Source organism: Asterias amurensis, chromosome 6 (genome assembly GCF_032118995.1).
Source record: "Asterias amurensis chromosome 6, ASM3211899v1".
NCBI classification, from domain to species: Eukaryota; Metazoa; Echinodermata; class Asteroidea; order Forcipulatida; family Asteriidae; genus Asterias; species Asterias amurensis.
The window spans coordinates 4,307,363-4,325,428 of NC_092653.1; the positions used below are offsets into that span (position 1 = coordinate 4,307,363).

The 18,066-nt window shown below is 38.3% G+C and overlaps 2 protein-coding genes across 2 annotated transcripts in view; one reads left to right on the plus strand and one right to left on the minus strand.

The window, feature by feature from the left end:
* Positions 1-692: 692 nt before the first annotated feature.
* LOC139938592 (electron transfer flavoprotein beta subunit lysine methyltransferase-like) lies at positions 693-4,582 on the minus strand. The gene is made up of 3 exons (XM_071934176.1): positions 3,903-4,582; positions 2,100-2,230; positions 693-1,522 (listed from the first exon to the last, which is right to left on the minus strand). The coding sequence occupies exons 1-3, from the start codon at positions 4,478-4,480 to the stop codon at positions 1,173-1,175; spliced, it is 1,059 nt and encodes a 352-aa protein (XP_071790277.1). The 5' UTR covers positions 4,481-4,582; the 3' UTR covers positions 693-1,172.
* A 408-nt stretch (positions 4,583-4,990) lies between these two features.
* The window catches only part of LOC139938523 (uncharacterized), a 31,641-nt gene continuing 18,565 nt past the window's right edge, over positions 4,991-18,066 (plus strand). The window contains exons 1-3 of the mRNA XM_071934092.1: positions 4,991-5,282; positions 15,663-16,199; positions 17,384-17,530. Coding sequence (XP_071790193.1) covers positions 5,190-5,282; positions 15,663-16,199; positions 17,384-17,530 — 777 coding nt within the window. The 5' untranslated portion in view covers positions 4,991-5,189. The remainder of the gene's footprint in view (positions 5,283-15,662; positions 16,200-17,383; positions 17,531-18,066) is intronic.

Genomic DNA, 18,066 nt, shown 5'->3' on the forward strand with positions numbered 1-18,066 from the left:
TCTGTCATTATCTCGCAAGTTCGATGACCGATTGAGCTCAAATTTTCACAGGTTTGTTATTTTATGCATATGTTGAGATACACTAACTGTGAAGGCTAGTCTTTGACAGTTACCAATAGTGTTCACTGTCTTTAAGTAGCATGTTTATTAAAGTAATTATCGTGGGTCTAGGTTATTCATTTAAAAAAAAACTTGTCCGTGTAGGATCCGTTTTCTTTGCACAACAAAATAAGGAAAAGGACGGCCTTTTGTAGTTTGTCCCAAACACGAGAGGGCGTTTTTATTGAAGTGACTTTTTTGTTAAAGGAACACGTTGCCTTGGATCGGTCGAGTTGGTCTTTGAAAAGCGTTTGTAACCGTTTTTTATAAAATGCATATGGTTGGAAAGATGTTGTAAAAGTAGAATACAATGATCCACACAAACATGCCTCGAAACTGTGTGGTTTTCCTTTTACCTCGTCGACTAACACGTCGGCCATTTATGGGGGTCAAAATTTTGACCCCCATAAATGGCCGACCATGTTAGTTCGCACAGTAGAAGGAAAACCACGCAATTTCGAGGCAAACTTGTGTGGATCATTGTATTCTACTTTTAAAACATCTTTCCAACCATATGCATTTTATAAAAAACAGTTACAAACCCTTTTGTTTTGACCAACTCGTCCGATCCAAGGCAACGTGTTCCTTTAATTATAAAAAAGGATCTGGAATCTTTTTGTAACTAAAAAACACAATGTATACATATTTTCTTTAAACTTACACCGTTTGAAGATAATGATAGTAGAAAGCGTACCTTCAAATTGTAGCTGCCGAGGTTTTACTCATTTCTCAAAAAATACAGCACCTCGGCAAGTAAAATTTTCAGGGAAGCTTTCACAATCTTATCTTCAAACTGTGTAAGTTTAATGTACATGTAAATATTCGACAAAAAGTAACCAAGGTTTTTTTCTTTCTTTCATTATTATCTCGCAACTTCAACGACCGATTGAGCTCAAATTTTCACAGGTTAGTTATTTTGTGCATATGTTGAGATACACCAAGTGAGAAGACTGGTCTTTTACAACTACCAAAGGGGTCCAGTGTTGTGCTCTCTTCAAATGTTACCATGATTTAAGCACTGCGATGAGTTGATGGTTGTAACATATTCAGAATCAGTTCATGATACAATTTTATCACCTAACCCTAGAATTACATAACTTCCAAACAAAGCCCTGCGTCATTCCACTGTTCTCCATCTTGCAGCTGTCCGATAAATCCACTTTATATACATTTGTAAGGAGCCTTGTGATTGGATGTTCCTGCAGGTACAACCTGCCTGGATCACCAATCAAAACGTCTGCACCATTGGCTGCTAGATATTTCAACCAATCAACAACAATGTTGGTGAACTCTCGGTCATAAAACATGTCCCCAAGGAACACGACATCCCATTGGTTGTCCAAGCTGCCAATTAGGTTACTCGTTGTTGTTGCTATGGTGACGTTGTTCAGAGTGGCGTTTAGTTGGATAGCTTGTACTGCAACTGGAAATAAATATATCAAACATACTTCATGAGGACTTTCAGTAAAAAACTTGTTCGAATTTGTGCCCCCCCCCAAAAAAAAAGCCCTTTAAAAAAATCCCCTTAGACTGAAAGATTATCGAATAAAAGTGCCCTTTGAAAAGTGTAAAATGGCCTTGCCCTCTCAAGGTTGAAATTCCAGACCTATTTTTGGCTAACTTGTGACAAATTAATTTGTTTAGGGTTTTGTCAGAGCCAGTGATCACAAAATCTTTCTTTTGCCACCCGATTTTGTTTTCCTGTTTCTAATTATTTATTTATTTATTACACACCCAACAGCACAATTAGCGCGAATAACAGGACGCCCGGATAGGAAACAAGAAACGTTCAGTTTTGTGAGAGAAAAACCCCAAGAGGAAAAACACATGCAATCAGGTAGGGACTGATTGAAAACCCAATCCACATGCAAGGCTTCGGTTCAAGGTGGGATTTGAACCGGGGTCCACAGAGGTGAAAGGTGGGGAAAGAAACCACTGAGCAAACCTGATCCCCTTGGTCACTCTGACTAAGACCATCATTCCCCTACTGCATTTTATACCTGGATCAATGTCATTGGCTAGGACTGATTTGGCGCCACACTTGGCCGAAGCGATGGCACTCGCACCACACCCGCTACCAACATCTAAGATACGTTTGCCTTGAACAACAGCTGGATGGTCAAGAAGATACCTGCATACATTAAGAAGGAAGAGAACAAATTCTCATTCAGTTGATGGAACCAGTGTTGCTTCCACCCTCTATTCATTGCTCCATGTTTATACATGCCACAGTCAGTTCCACTTATTTCCATCTTGAACAGTTATTGACAATGTGAAGGGGAACAAAAACCATACTCAAACTACCCCTAGACCTAGAAGCTCTGTATGCATTTTCATTCTAGTACGAAATGCAAATGTCCATTTTTTTTTAAATGAGTACAGAGCCCCAGTTACTGGGTCTAAACTAACTCCTTGCCTAGCCCAGAAACTTAGGCCCTGCACTCATTAAAATAATTTTTTACATCTTTTGGTCGTACTAGAACGACCAAAGATGTCCAATCAAAAATCAAAGGAGTACAGCTCCCCAGTTACTGGGTCTATCCTAGCCTACTCCTCACTATGAATTTCATTGAGAACCTCTAGTTCTAGGTTAGTTGGCGATGATCGGATCATCATCACAACTAGTTCTATGCATGTAGTAGGAGATCAGGTTGGACTCTTCTGTTGTATACAACGTGTCAGTGCAGTGCAACAGACACTGACATGACATCCTACCAGGGCTAGGTCTACTTTAGTTGCGATAACGTAACCCTCCTGCCGACGGCGGAGCCGGAGGGTTACGAGTCGCTTCAATCGAAAAACGGCGAAATATTTTAGTCAACAGATTTGCTCATTTTTTTACCACTTTAAAAAATAATGACACAAATTCTATGAACACGAACGTAATCCTCAATGTCTAATGAATAAGATTCAAAAACACAATTGAGAAAATATTTTGAAAAAAAAGGACAAAAACTTACCAGATTCCGGGAGCGAAACAGTCACAAATTTCCCAGGTTCTATTGTTGAACCTGTCGCTGGTTACCATGCGCAGCCCCAAGCGCTGAACCCAACCGCAAGTACCAGCCGACCGAGCCGCAGCCGAGTTTGACTAAATCATTCTGTAAAAGGGGTGTTACAAGGGGTGCTGCAGTGCGGCAGTGCTTTAAGTGAGTGAACAGCGGGCATAGTAAACGGACAACGCACACGCACTGCCGCGCTGCCTTATAACACCCCTTTTACAGAATGGTTTAGTCTAACAGCAATGAACATCGGAAAGTCACAAAATGGCGAAGCGACAGGTTCAAAATAGAACCTGGGACTGTTTCGCTCCGGGATCTGGTAAGTTTTTGTACTTTAGTTCAAAATACTTTCTCAATAGTGTGTTGAATGTTATTCATTAGATATTGAGGATTAAGGTCGTGTTCTTAGAATTTAAGTCATGATTTTCGAAAGGGGAAAAAATTGAGCAAATCTGTTGACTAGCTGTTGAAATTGTACGTGTTTGACCATTTCGCCGTTTTTCGATTGAAGCGACTCGTAACCCTCCGGCTCCGCCGTCGGCAGGAGGGTTGCGTTATCGCAACTAGGTCTACTTAAACTACATGTATAAGGCTCCCCCGTGAGCCTCACAGGAGAAGCCTTATAATTTCTAAAAGTAGACTAGGTCAACCCCTTGATCCGGCCCTACTCCTAGAACTATGATGTGAGGTTCGTTCCGCTATCGTAGCTACGTTCCGTCTCCATGAACGTGGAGACGATAGCGGAATGAACCTCAAAGTTTGTGGAGTACCCCGTCCCCTGCCAAGCCCTTGTTGGTGCACCTTGTCAGGGTCTGCCCTCCTGGCCAGTAGAAAGCCCAGAATGGATCCGATATCCCGTTTTCCATTAAGACAGCAGAACTTTCTTCGATGGAGGCATCCCAAAGACCACTTGAAGAGGGTGACATCAGATGCAGCGCAATCTCCGGAGTCAGATGATCTCTGCTGATCTCGCTGTTGTCGAGGATAAACTGCTCAGCTGAGCCTGAGCTCGTTGACATTCCTCGTCTCATCATGTTTATGTTACTCCAGTCTGAACTGCATTTTTCATAATGAATTTGCGCAAATGACTTTCCGTTTCGTTTGTGATTGTGTAAACATCCCGCTTTGAACACTGGTTGTTGGCTGTTCAACCTAAATTTTACAGATGTTAAAGCTGACACAAATGACATTTGGTTGGCATGAAACCCATGATAAACATCCTCGACTAAGTTGTTGTTTTGGGGTGCCACTGCCATGTTCTTCCTCCTGCCATGCCTGCTGCATGATGAGTGAAGACACCGTACGCCATTTGTTTTCCCCCGAAAGTACAGCAGTAGTTTACCCATCAGTGAAGTGTAGCGATGGCTATGGTGTGTCATGATTCACCAACTTTATTGAAAGATAATTTACATTACTTTCAAATTGCTTAACATGAATTTGAAACAAACTACAAAAGTTCGACTACTCGCTCCTCGGCTGTCTTTCTGAATCTGATGTTTATTTATGTAGCGCGCTTTAAACTTGTCATAAACCCGGAAGTCATTTCGTAGACTGGTGCCTTTCTTCACCACAAACTAAACACACATGCTTAAAAAAGACTTTAGATTCTAAGGTTTGTTTCATTATTTGTTAGGGGTGTGTAAAAACCCTAGTGTTTAGTAAACAAATAAAAAAATTACGCATTGAAATAAAACAGCGTCATTACTGTACTTTTTTTCCAAGATTTCTGATGAAATTATGTTCAATTATGTTTGATGTCTTCCTTAGCTACAATTCTTCACATATGTAAGTTATTATCTTGTTTACAACATTTATGCACCCCTTCAAACTTTGTTGAATGACCCAACTTAAATCAGCTCTACTTTTTCTTTTGGGTCATTGTCAGTGTCGTAAAGTTACAACAGATGAATTGTTGGAGAACTTTCCAATAAAAAGTTTGCGGAAATTTCGGAAACTCACACAATTGTTATACTCACAAACCTTTACTATAAACTGAAGAGTGGAGGAAAAACTGAATATAAATTGGAAAGGTTTCTGTAGTCAACCATTCATTCGTCAGTCAAGTGTGCAAATACAGTGGAATAAACAATGGACAAAACGGAGAAAGTTAAGAGGTGGTTGTGGCACGCTTTTCACGGCATCGACAGGAACACTGGCGCTATTGACCCCACTGAACTCAAGGTAAGGAAATAAAAAAGTCCTTCAAAAAAACTCAACCGAACTGTTCAATCTTTTTTAGGGTCTTAAGGTTGGAAAAGGTGATTTGGATCTGACTTTAGTTATATATATAGACTTGATTATGAATAAAATCAAGCCTATTTATATAATTAAAAGTCGGACTCGGATCCAAATTACCTTAGAGTTTTCCAACCTTTAGTCCCGAAAGACACGAAGGCCTGAGCATGCTGAGTGATATCATAGATAGTTATAAAGGTTAATAAAAGCTATAAAAGTTATAACTATCACCATGGAGGTAGCCTATACTATCAGTATCACTCAGTATACTCGAAGGCCTTTGTTGTTTGTTTTGAATTGTAGTCTAGTCTATATCACTCTTTTGATAGTTGCGATAATGTAACCCTTCTCCCTTTGGTACCAAAACACAGTGGCTATTGTTACCATGGTGTATCCTTTGCTTAGGGCACCCTGTAAAGCACATTATCCAGTAGCCATCACAGTACACACGTACATGCATAAAGCACAGCCAGCCCTTGTGCATCCATGGCTGGGTACAACGAAACGGGGTACAACGTAACCCTCCTCCCTTTGGGAGGTGGGTTACGTTATCGCATGGAGGAATGTTATGGCAAGTACACTTTTGAATGAAAGGGCAATGCCATTTTTGTTTTGGGGCACTTGTTGAAGAGCACTAGAGGGCACTTCCATTGTAAAGTTTTAAAATCAATGGGACACTTTTGAGGGGCACTAAGTCCAAGTCCATGGGCATCGGAGGCCATGGACTCTGATAGCCACAAACAGAACTACCCTTGGCGTTTACATCCTGATCGAAGGATGCCAAGTACCAAGTTTGTTTGTTTGTTTGTTTGTTTAGATGATCTTCCCATCAAGGGAACTCGGCAAACTCCCACAAGGGGATATAAACACTAAGCTGGCAACAACCAAGAGCTCTCACAAACATTGGTTTAACGTCTATGATCAGATTATGAGTTGCACAAATCAAGAAATTGTGATTCAGTAACTAGACGACAATAATTATTCTAGTCGTTGTGAAATCAGTGGTTTGCTGGGGGATTCGAACCCACAACCTTGTGATTGCAAGTCCTGCAGTCTAACCACTTGACCACGGTGACGGATTTACTAGAAGTAGAATGCAATTCATTTATGTGGCCGTGGCCTAATCTTACTAAGGCTAGTTTTTAAATTTAAGTTGCTTTTGTTTTGCAAAATTCCTTGAAAAAGATACTGAACGTATGCATTTTTTTGACTAAAAATGTCGAAATATGGAATAGTATTTATCTGTTATTATTACATCTACTTCTTATTCTAACTAGAAGTAGTGGTAGTACTACAGTTTAGGATGTCTTTTATTATTGGAAAAATGGCACTTTGATACAGCAACAAATTTTGATTTATTCAAGTTTTATTTTCTTGTACAACGTACAATAAACAAACAGTAACAAATAAAAGCTGAACACTTTATTGAGTTTTTTCTTCAATTTCTTTTCTAATATAAATTCTTTTGTAAATTGTTATTAAATACCCATACATTGAATGTGCTTGGCAATTTGAAAGTTTGAGGTGTTTTTAATAACTTCCCATTGGTTTCACAACAAGCTATCTTAAGTTTCTTTGTTGCTGGTATAGAGGCCAGTATAAACAGACAGGCAGTGATAGTTTGATCAGACTCCATGGTTCTATTAAGATAAAAAAGTGATATTGAAACCATCATGACTCTTCAGACAGAAAAGCAAAGTTTGTAACATTTGACTTGTCTTGACTGACTGTCTTTATGATATTTGACTTGGTCTCTGCTACACCAACAGGGGTCATAGTCCATGGTAATTTCTAATTTTCTTTCCCTTGAAATAAGTTGTCTTGTGTGGTGTTGAGTCTTGAATGGTGACATAGGCCTACTCATGAAGGTTACAAGTATGGCCTGTCTTTAAAATCAGTTATTCTGCTTGGCTGGACGTTGATAACGTCACAGGCGAATGGGACAACAAGAAATCAAAGTGTAAAAAAAGTGGCCACTTGGCGATAAAGAACGACAACAACAATGGATGAAAAACTTAGAGGGCATGAAATTTCACAGAGAGGTGTAATTCTACCTCCATGGTTAGAGGTGTGACCTTCGTTAGAGGTCATTGATTCCAGCAGTTTCCACATGAGTGAGGGACCTCATACTGGTGTGGCTTTCCTTTTCCTTGAAGCTGAATTATACTTTAGCGCTTGAAGGTTGTTTGATTTACATACAAACACAATTTGATACTTGTTTTTACATACAAAACATGTACCTACAGTTTGATACTTGCCAAAGAATTTGCTAAGTGTACACTCATAGTGTAAACAAAATGTGCATAAAACCTCCACAGGGTTGCTTTTGATTCGCACAGCCTAGAAAACTTTTTGGGTGCTTGTTTGGCACTTGCAGGGCGCTTAGTACATGCTCTATCATACGTCTAATGTGCGTGTATACAAAATTCCAGTGTTTTGACTTGATCCCATTTTAAGTGAATTAAATGGTCACCCTAAATTGCAATACAGAGTTTCAAGATCAAAGAAGAATGACAGGGGACAGATACATTACCTTGGTAAAATTGCTTAACTGCCTGTAAACCTAGATTCATAAATACCTCAGACAGTTTCGCTATTCCTATTGGTGGAGAGCGCGTCACGTGGGTGTGTATAAACCTTTGTTTATGACTGGTGAAAAGTGTTAATTCATGGGCGTGACACGCGACCTTGCACCTGTTCTTATAACACAGTTTCTTCATTCCTATTGGTCGAGAGCAACGGCTGAAACAGTTGTGCCACATCACGCGAAACGCGCGACGCGCACAGCATTCCCTTATAAGGAGTTGTTTACCCAAGGGCAGCGGAGGGCGTTACCATTTCATAGCTGGAGGGGTGTTGTGTTGAAAGAAATCATTTAACAATTAACATTTTTGAATTGATTTTACTTTTTGACCAAAAAGTGATGACGTTTTTGACCGAAAAGGTATATGAATGGGAATCAAAGTGTGTTGAATCGGTTTTCAACTAGTGTTTAAACCCGTCTCGTCTCGGTAAAATTATCAAGAACCAGGTCTCGTTGGGATTAGGCCTAAACCACTAGTTGAAAACCTCTTCACTACACATTGATTCCCTTTTAATGGAAAAAAAGTATTATATTGTAGAACTGTATTCTTTACTCGGTAGTATGATGTAGGTACGTGCAGTATATACATTTGTCACACAAATCTGTTGACACTTGATATCCTGATTAAAATGCTGTTTTCTGGAACTGCCTTCCTGTTTCTGTCATTTCCTGTTCCTGGTTTATCAACTCGTCCTCTGGGTTGGGAGTAAATCGTAGACTCTTTATACTTGTCCTAAACTCAACTTTGCATTATAGCATGGTGTACAGCCATTTTGTAAACAAAACAAAGAGCTGTGTTGGCACTCACACTTTGGGTGAGCTAAATATACATATTTGATTCATGAATATTTAAGATATTTTGAAGTAAATCATAGCCTATTGACTTTGGCCTCAACTCAACTTTGCTATATTATAGCATACATGTAGCATGGAGTACTAAATTTTCAGATAAAAAACCTTAGACCACGGACTTCAATTGCAGGACTTTGTGAAATGCTTAAGTTGTGTTGTACATAGTTGTTTCTAATTTCTACCTGACTGTGTTACCGTTTTTCGTTACAAGTCTTAGTTTTAAACAAAATGCCTATTATTTTTGTTTGCTTTTACTGGAAGTTTCCCTGTGTTCTTGTGATCATCATACTTTCCTGCTGCTTTTTTTTTTCTTCAATGTAACGCTTCTGCCTCTCTTTGCCAGTCAACGCCATTTCGAAATACATGGGATGGACGTAATAAGATTATATTAAGTACAATAATTTAGGCCTAATACAATAAATGCAGAAAACAACTAAATTGTGTAAATCATCTCATAAATACCAAATTATCAAATTATAGTTGTAATAAATCAGAGAAACTGTTTTAAGGCCCCTCGTTTTAAATTGTTACAACCCTGAACACAACAAATATTATCTTTTAATTACAACAAATAATTTATTTTTGTTTACTTTGGTAGTAAGCTACTACATACTACACATATTAATGATCAATTTAAATTACCTTTTGTTTCAATACTTAACCAGACTGGATAGCGGAGAATTGTAGAAAGCGCAAGGATCAGTAGACTGCAGAAGTGCATGTCCTAGTTAGTGCTACATGCAGCTTTGAGATGACGTTCCTATGGAGATTGGATGCATCCTTGGTACCACAAATTATGCCTGCCCTTTATAGGCCTAAAACAATAGGCTTAAGTTAAGCTTGGGCGATATCACGGTATTATCGAATATCGCGATATTAATTTGGAAACGATTTCGATATCGGATGGATTTGGTTTTAATCGAAATATCGATCGCGATAATCACGATATATCGCTATGTATTTGCTAGCTGAGACATCTTGCACCCCATAGGTTTGGAGTAAAACCAGAAGAATAGGTCATTAGAACACCTCTCTTAAGCTATGACTGTCTCTTCTACAACATTCACTTGGACTTTGAAGACTGATGATGTCAAATTTAATTAATCGCGATTATATCGAATATCGCGATATATTGTCGGCGATATATCGTGAATAAAATAAATCGATATCGCCCAAGCTTAGCTTAAGTAATGCTAGTACATGTCGTATACTTTTATACACCTTACTTCCCTCAAAACTATCTATGTATACATTCTTAAAATAGAAAATGGTACCGTTAGTCGCATTACATTTCGTCACTCGCATTTCACGTCACTCGCATTTCAAATTTCAAGGGCCTCCTATTATAATGTGGTTGGTATTTTGTTTTAATACTTGGTGTTTTTATATTTGGTATTGGTGGGAGAAGCAAGTTTTCAATTGCCAACAATACAATCACAACCAGTTGTAAAATAAAATAAAAAGGGAGCTTTTCGTCACTCGCATTTCATACCTCTCTTTGCACCCAACAACTGTGCACCTATAAATCTTAAAGAAAAGTCATGGGCAGATTGTTTTTTTTTTTTTTTAAGGTATAAAGGTCATACTACTAAATTGCATGAAAATTTTGTAAAACTGCTTTTTTATAGGGAAAATGCAAAAAAATGAAAAAAATGCACATAAATATTTTATTTCTTAAGCCAAACATAACAAGGAAGAAATGTGACATATTTCATAGAAAACAATAACTATTTGACCCAAAAAATTTGTTCCTGATCCTTACATCAAGTAGCAAAAAATGAAGTTCATGGATGAATTTGATTTTTTGGGTCTATTTCCCTGTTTGCTTGGAATTGCCCAAATGAATTATCTAATCCAAATAGGGCCCAAATAAGACTTCACATACACACACTCAAAAATAAATAAACATATTTTTAAAGGGTATTGAAAATAAGAACTTTGTTAATACGGTACAGTTTTAAATAGCCCAAAGGGCAAGTTGAGAAGTGGTGTTTATTAGCTCGTAGCAGTTTTAACTACCCCAAAGGGCAAGTTGAGAAGTGGTGTTTACTAGCTCGTAGCAGTTTTAACTAGCCCAAAGGGCAAGTTGAGAAGTGGTGTTTACTAGCTTGTATAGCAGGTTTAACTAGCCCAAAGGGCAAGTTGAGAAGTGGTGTTTACTAGCTCGTAGCAGTTTTAACTAGCCTAAAGGGCAAGTTGAGAAGTGGTGTTTACTAGCACGAGCAGTTTTAACTAGCCCAAAGGGCAAGTTGAGAAGTGGTGTTTACTAGCTCGTAGCAGTTTTAACTAGACAATCAGCCTGTAGACAATGTATAAAGCCAGGCTAGTTGTTAGGGCAAGCACTGCTACTATAGTGAAAGTAAAAGGTGCTACATGTAGTTATTACAGTAACACACTCTTCTAAATCTGGACATCATTTTGCAAGTTTTTAACCACATTGTGTGTCCTCTGCTTTCTTTTGAAATTGAGACTTGTGTGGTCTGTGAAAGTTTGTTTAAAGGCAATGGACACTGTTGGTAATTGTCAAAGACTTGCCTTCACAGTTAGTGTATCTCAACATTGCATAAAATAACTAACCTGTGAAAATTTGAGCTCAATCGGTCATCAAAGTTGCGGGATAATAATGAAAGAAGAAAACACCCTTGTCACACGCAGTTGTGTGCGTTTAGATGGTTGATTTTGAGACCTCAAGATCTAAATCTGAGGTCTCGAAATCAAATTTATGGAAAATTACTTCGTTCTCGAAAACTACATCACTTCAGAGGGAGCTGTTTCTCACAATGTTTTATACCATCAACCTCTCCCCATTACTCGTCACCAAGGAAGGTTTAATGCTAATCATTATTTTGAGTAATTACCAATAGTGTCCACTGTCTTTAATTACTTCCCTTAATTAAACTTGATCCTCTTCCTCTTTCTAAGGACCCCATAGGCTGAGTCACAGAAAGATGACTTATCCTTGAACATGTTGAACTTCCTATGGGAAAATCTCAACTTACCCTGTAGATAGGCTACTGAAAACTTTGCAACATAAATGTCAATCAATCTTGCACCGTATCCTGCAGGACGTTGGCTCTACAAATTTTCTTTTTCCACTCTCATAAATGTACTTGTTTAAAAATGCTCATAATTCTTCATTTATTTTTCCGGTTGTGAATAAATCGTTTTTAAAATCTTTGATTTTGTGTGTGAATGTATTTCGTTTGACCATTAATGGTTTTGATCGCATTCACTTGGGCGAGTAAAATGCACAGTCAACTAGCCACATATCCCATGGGATACTTTATATACAAAGCTTAAAGGCACTGGACACTATTGGTTATTACTCAAAATAATTGTTAGCATAAAAAATTTCCTTGGTATACAAGCAATAATGGAGACCTGTTGATAGTATAAAACATTGTGAGAAACGGCTCCCTCCCTCTGAAGTATTGTAGTTTTTGAGAAAAGATGTAAATTCTTATCAAAATATATGAATCAGAGAACGACTTCAGGCCTTTGAGTCCACTGATTTTTCCAGATTTGTTATTTTATTCATGTTGGGATACTCCAAGTGAGAATACTGGTCTTTGACAACTACCTTCCCAATCCAACTCCAATGAAGAGGTATGAATTTTCGATTGTTACAAAAATAGAGTTAAAATAATGCGTTTTGGTAGTTTTCAAAACTTGTTAAAAAAATACCAAGAAAAGTTGTTCATTGCAGGGTTTGTAAGAATTGAAAGCATCTATGCCTAACAATTACTCTGTTTGGTGTACAATTGCAACATCAAGAAGGTCACAAGACTGTCTTTAAATAGAAGACTGTCTGCAGAGTATATTTAATTCATGCGAATTCAGAATTGTTTTGTGCCATTTTACTTCCTCTTTCATCATGTGATCGCAAACACAATTCTGAATGGTACGTAGCACAGTGTAATAAAAGCCTTTTTAAGTATTTCCCTGGTTGTTGTAAAGGCAAATTACAATTGGGACCCTGACCTTTGTGAACAGAGTGTAAATATTTGTGCACCATGGACAGAAAGGAGTAAACTTCTGTATTTGATCACTATGGAGGCGTGTATACTAGACCTGTGCATAAATTAAGGGGATTTAGGCAAAAGGGAATTTCCCTTTTTAGTGTGTGGAGGCGTGGGTGCACCCCACTAAATGGGAGAAAAACAGAGCCTCAAAACATTCTATTCAAGACAGATTTGAGAGCCCAAGAAAAGGGATTGGTGTTCAAAATATTACAATTGTGACTTTGGGCTGTTGACTTCAATGACATAGGGCCGGAAATAAATTGTAATAATAGCCAAAATTGATGCTCAGATGTTTGGAAAATTACACTGGTGGTGGGATGGTTTTGACTTGGAGAAGGAATACACTCAAGGATCCCTGGGACTCCCCATATCAACTTGAGCTGATGATTAAAGTCACCTGGAAATAGATTTTTTTTCTTCTTTCAAACATAAGAGTATATATGCTTACGAACAATAAAACAATTTTTTTAGTAATTGTTTGTCACGATTTATATGTTTAAAATATATAAAGTTGTTTGGGGGGCTGACTCCTTTTTGTGACGTCAATCGAGGCAGACTTTGCCTGCAATGCGTATAGTAAACACACGTGCAAAGTACATGTACGTCCAAGTCGTGAGTTGGTACATTTCAAAAAGTGTTTTTTTGCATTCAGCAGCAATACACATGGTCGGCATTACCGGAAAAAAAAAACTCACGACTTGGTCCGTACATGTACTTTGTTATTGTGTTTACTCTATGCATTACAGGCGAAGTCTGCCTCGATTGATGTCACGAACAGCGCCCTCTCGGGTAGGGGTCTACTCTTAAACTTGTAAATAACATAAGAACTGGTTGTTTAAAACCTTAGTTAACTGTTTATTCACATTCCACTCATCAAAACACATATATTAGTGACAAAAGCTTTATTTTGAAAAAATACCACTTCCAGGTGACTTTAAAGTTCAAGAGTCAATGAATAATTTCCCCTTTACCATGTTTACTGAGAAAAAGCTGTGAGACTTCTAAGCGTACATGTAAAATTTGAGTATTTACCTTTTTACACTGTATGCTATTGGAGTTTATTTAGTGGGGTGCTGGGTGCACTCAACGCATCCGTTTATGCCACCCGCTCATCGTACGACAAAACACGTCTTCACATCACCAAAACTAAGTTACGCAAAGGAGATCATGCTATTCAAGCCGCTGCTCCCCGGCTCTGGAATTCCCTCCCCGTAACATCCGGGAAACCAACACACTGGAACGGTTCAAAAATAAACTCAAAACTCATTTATTTGTTTAATCCGACCATTTTGTATTTGCTTGTACTGTTTTTGGTATCTTTGTCATTGCATTGTTTGTTTGTATGTAAATTGTAAAGCGCTCTGATCTTTGTGAGGCGCTATATAAACGCATACATTATTATTGTTATTATTATTATTATTATCATTATCATTATCATTGTCATTGTCATTGTCATTGTCATTATCATTATCATTATCATTATCATTATCATTATCATTATCATTATCATTATCATTATCATTATCATTATCATTATCATTATCATTATCATTATCATTATCATTATCATTATCATTATCATCATCATCATCATCATCATCATCATCATCATCATCATCATCATCATCATCATCATCATCATCATCATCATCATCATCATCATCATCATCATCATCATCATCATCATCATCATCATCATCATCATCATCATCATCATCATCATCATCATCATCATCATCATCATCATCATCATCATCATCATCATCATCATCATCATCATCATCATCATCATCATCATCATCATCATCATCATCATCATCATCATCATCATCATCATCATCATCATCATCATCATCATCATCATCATCATCATCATCATCATCATCATCATCATCATCATCATCATCATCATCATCATCATCATCATCATCATCATCATCATCATCATCATCATCATCATCATCATCATCATCATCATCATCATCATCATCATCATCATCATCATCATCATCATCATCATCATCATCATCATCATTATCATTATCATTATCATTATCATTATCATTATCATTATCATTATCATTATCATTATCATTATCATTATCATTATTATTATAGTTAATTACACAGAGGCAGGGAAGGCCATGACCTCTGTTGCCCCTGGTCTTGGCCTTGGTGCCCCTTCAAAAGTTTCCTATAAACTATCAGATTTTTTTTATGGAAGTGCCCCCTTGCAAATGTATGGTCTTGCCCTCTCAAAGATGAAAATCCCGGCCTGGTGGTGCACCCTCATGGCGCTCCTTAGTCACCAATGGTGACCCAAAACAATTGTCTGTACCACTACTTCGTTCTTAAAAGGGCAAAGACACCAAGGCCTTTTTGTACCTTGGGCCTGCGGTCCAGTGTAACAACATTTGAGCCCTTTCCTCTGACTGGGTTACGGATGGCCAGTGCCCAATTTAATCAAATTGTTTACTGGTTTAGCATACTATAGTTTGTCAGGCCATTTATTTTGTGCACAATTTTAGTAAAACAACTTTTCTGAATGCTGTGTTCACATTTTTTGATGACTCACCACTAGATCATTGAGCTAGTGTTTTCTTGATGTATCAAAGTTTAGTAATGAGGAAATTGATGTAGCTGCAAACTGCTTACCAACCAAAAGGACATGTGGTGTATATTATGCAAACAAAAGTTAATGGCCTAGCATTAGTCTTTCTCGAAAACCTTCTTGACTTAGCCTTCCAGACAGACTCAAAACGTCAGGCCATTAACTATTTTTTTGCAAAATTTTAGTAACATAACTTTTTCTGAATGCTGTGGGCACATTTTTGTTACGCCTTTGTGCACATTTTCTCTTGTGAACAGGTTTTGACGGCCCACGTTGGAGCCTCACTAGGTGCTCACAACACAGGCAGCATTGCCGGTAAAGTAAGCGAGAAGTTCAAGTGCAACAGTACGGGTTCCATCTGCTTCCAATCTTACCTAGACTTCCTCAAGGAGCAGAACTTCCTCCAGAATGAGAACATCGACAACAAGAAGCTCGAAGACACCTGCTGGATGCTGAGCTTCAAGAAGTACGAGACCCGGGACAACAAGATCGTCGCGAATCCGGAACTCAAGAAACTCTGGCAGATCTTTAACTTCTTAGCGGAGCCTGAGACGTACCCCGTCACTATCGACCGGGAGGAGATGGCCCTCTTGATGGAGAAGCTTGTGCTGGCGCTCGGGATGAAGTGGGACATGACCCACTTTGAGTACGTCACCAAGGACCTGAAGACGTTCACCTTCAATAAGATGCTGTGTTGTTACGAGTCGACATTTGCTAAGGGGATGGACAAGGTGTCCATTGCGGAGGCGGTGTTGGAAGTCTATGATGAGATCATTGAAGAAGTAGAGAAAAAGGTATTTAACTAAAAATATTTCAGAGTTCTCAAAGTGAATTTTTGGTTTTTGGAACCATTCATTTGTTTTAGTCAGAACTATTACATGTGGTTAATAATATAAACCTGTGAAAATTTCATGGTGGTCTCTTTTTTTGAGATACATGTATGTTAAAGGCAACGGACACTATTGGTAATTACTCAAAATAATTAGCATAAAACCTTACTTGGTGACGAGTAATGGGGAGAGGTTGATAGTATAAAAAATCGTGAGAAACAGCTCCTTCTGAAGTGACATAGTTTTTGTCACAGAAGTAACTTTCTACGAATTTGATTTCGAGACCTCAGAATTTTAGGTCTCGAAATCAACCATCTAAAACCACATAACTTCGTGTGACAAGTGTTTTTTTTCTTTCCTTATTATCTTGCAACTTCGACCACCAATTGAGCTCAAATTTTCACAGGCTTGTTATTTTATGCATATGTTGAGATACACCAAGTGAGAAGACTGGTCTTTGACAATTACTGTCCAGTGTCTTAAAGGAAATTTGGAAATGGATTTCACCGTTTTGGGTGTTTTTTGCTGTTGAGAAAATAGATTTTTCTGTTGCAAACTGCTTACCAACCAAATAAGGACCTACATGTACACGTGTACATAATGCAAGAAATATTTAGTGGCCATCAACTATATTTTCCTTTTTGGGGGGAGGAGGGGGGGGGGTAAATATTTTGGTAGCGTCCAATATCGTTGTTGGCATTCTGCGAAATCCAGACACTAGCACTGTACATGCAGTAGCATTGTATGACTGCATGTACAGGCATGACCAGGATCCAATTTCATAGCTCTGCTTAGCGGCCAATGTTGTGCTTACTGTCAGTTCCCATTAGAGCTACTAACCATAAACACACAAAAAGGCATGCTTACCTTCCAGTGCTTACTGCACAAAGAGTAATTACGTATGTCACAATGCAAATCCAATGCGCAAGATGGCCACCTAATTTTCTTGGCTTACCTGTGAAATACGCTTACAGTCTTAGCAAATTTTTCTGCTACAGTAAGCAGTGACTATGAAATTGGACCCTGTCTGCATGTGCCCTCCCAACTCGAGAATCTTATACCCGTATGTAGGTAGGACCAGTCCCAACTTGTGAACAACAATCTGTATTATTAATCTTCTTGTTTTTGTCATAATTCGATATTTAAAGGGACTACTTTTTAAGAGGGGTCACAAGATTAAGAGTTGGAAGGAGCGTTGGTTTGTCTTGAAGCCTGGCTGTTTGTCCTACTACACTAACCGCAACGAGAAGGAGAAGAAAGGAGACGTCTTCATCACATCCTGCTGGGAGGCAGAAGTAAGTTTCTTCTTTATGATCAAGGCCTGATTTTATAAAGCTGTTTTAGAAGCAGAAAATATTGTATAACCTGCTTTGCAGTAACACCATGTGTGTATCTACTTGCCAGTAGAGAACTGTCTTTCTTTACTCTACTACCGTTGAGTCGATTTGTTGGATGTTCGGGAGGCTTCTCAGTTCTGAAAAGAACTTACCTACTTTTTAGCTACTACCGGGGCGAAACATGTATAGAAAATTGGCTGGGTACTACTTTAGCTTATAGGAACGTAATAACTGCGAGTTAACTCTTGAAATCTGCCTCAATGTTTCGACTAGCTTGCTCTAGTCATCGTCAAGAGACAATACTGCTTAACAAATCTGTTTGGTGTTTTGGCTGGTAACCTATTTTTGCTAAGCAAGTTTTTGTGCTGACAGGCTTTATGGAATCGCCCTCTGGGCCTGGATTCATTACCTTGCTAAGGACAAAAAAGTACTGCTTACCATAAACAGGTTACCAGCTAAGTGTAAATGTACATTGTTGTGGCTGGTGTCCCCGC

What these genes read in the sequence shown, in the direction of transcription:
- LOC139938592 (XM_071934176.1), bottom strand. Translation starts at nt 4,480, where the DNA reads ATGACACACCATAGCCATCGCTACACTTCACTGATGGGTAAACTACTG. An exon ending in GGAGGGCAGACCCTGACAAG is followed by an intron (nt 2,231 to 3,902) that starts GTGCACCAACAA and finishes TAATGTATGCAG; the next exon opens with GTATCTTCTTGACCATCCAG. An exon ending in AGCCAATGACATTGATCCAG is followed by an intron (nt 1,523 to 2,099) that starts GTATAAAATGCA and finishes ATTTATTTCCAG; the next exon opens with TTGCAGTACAAGCTATCCAA.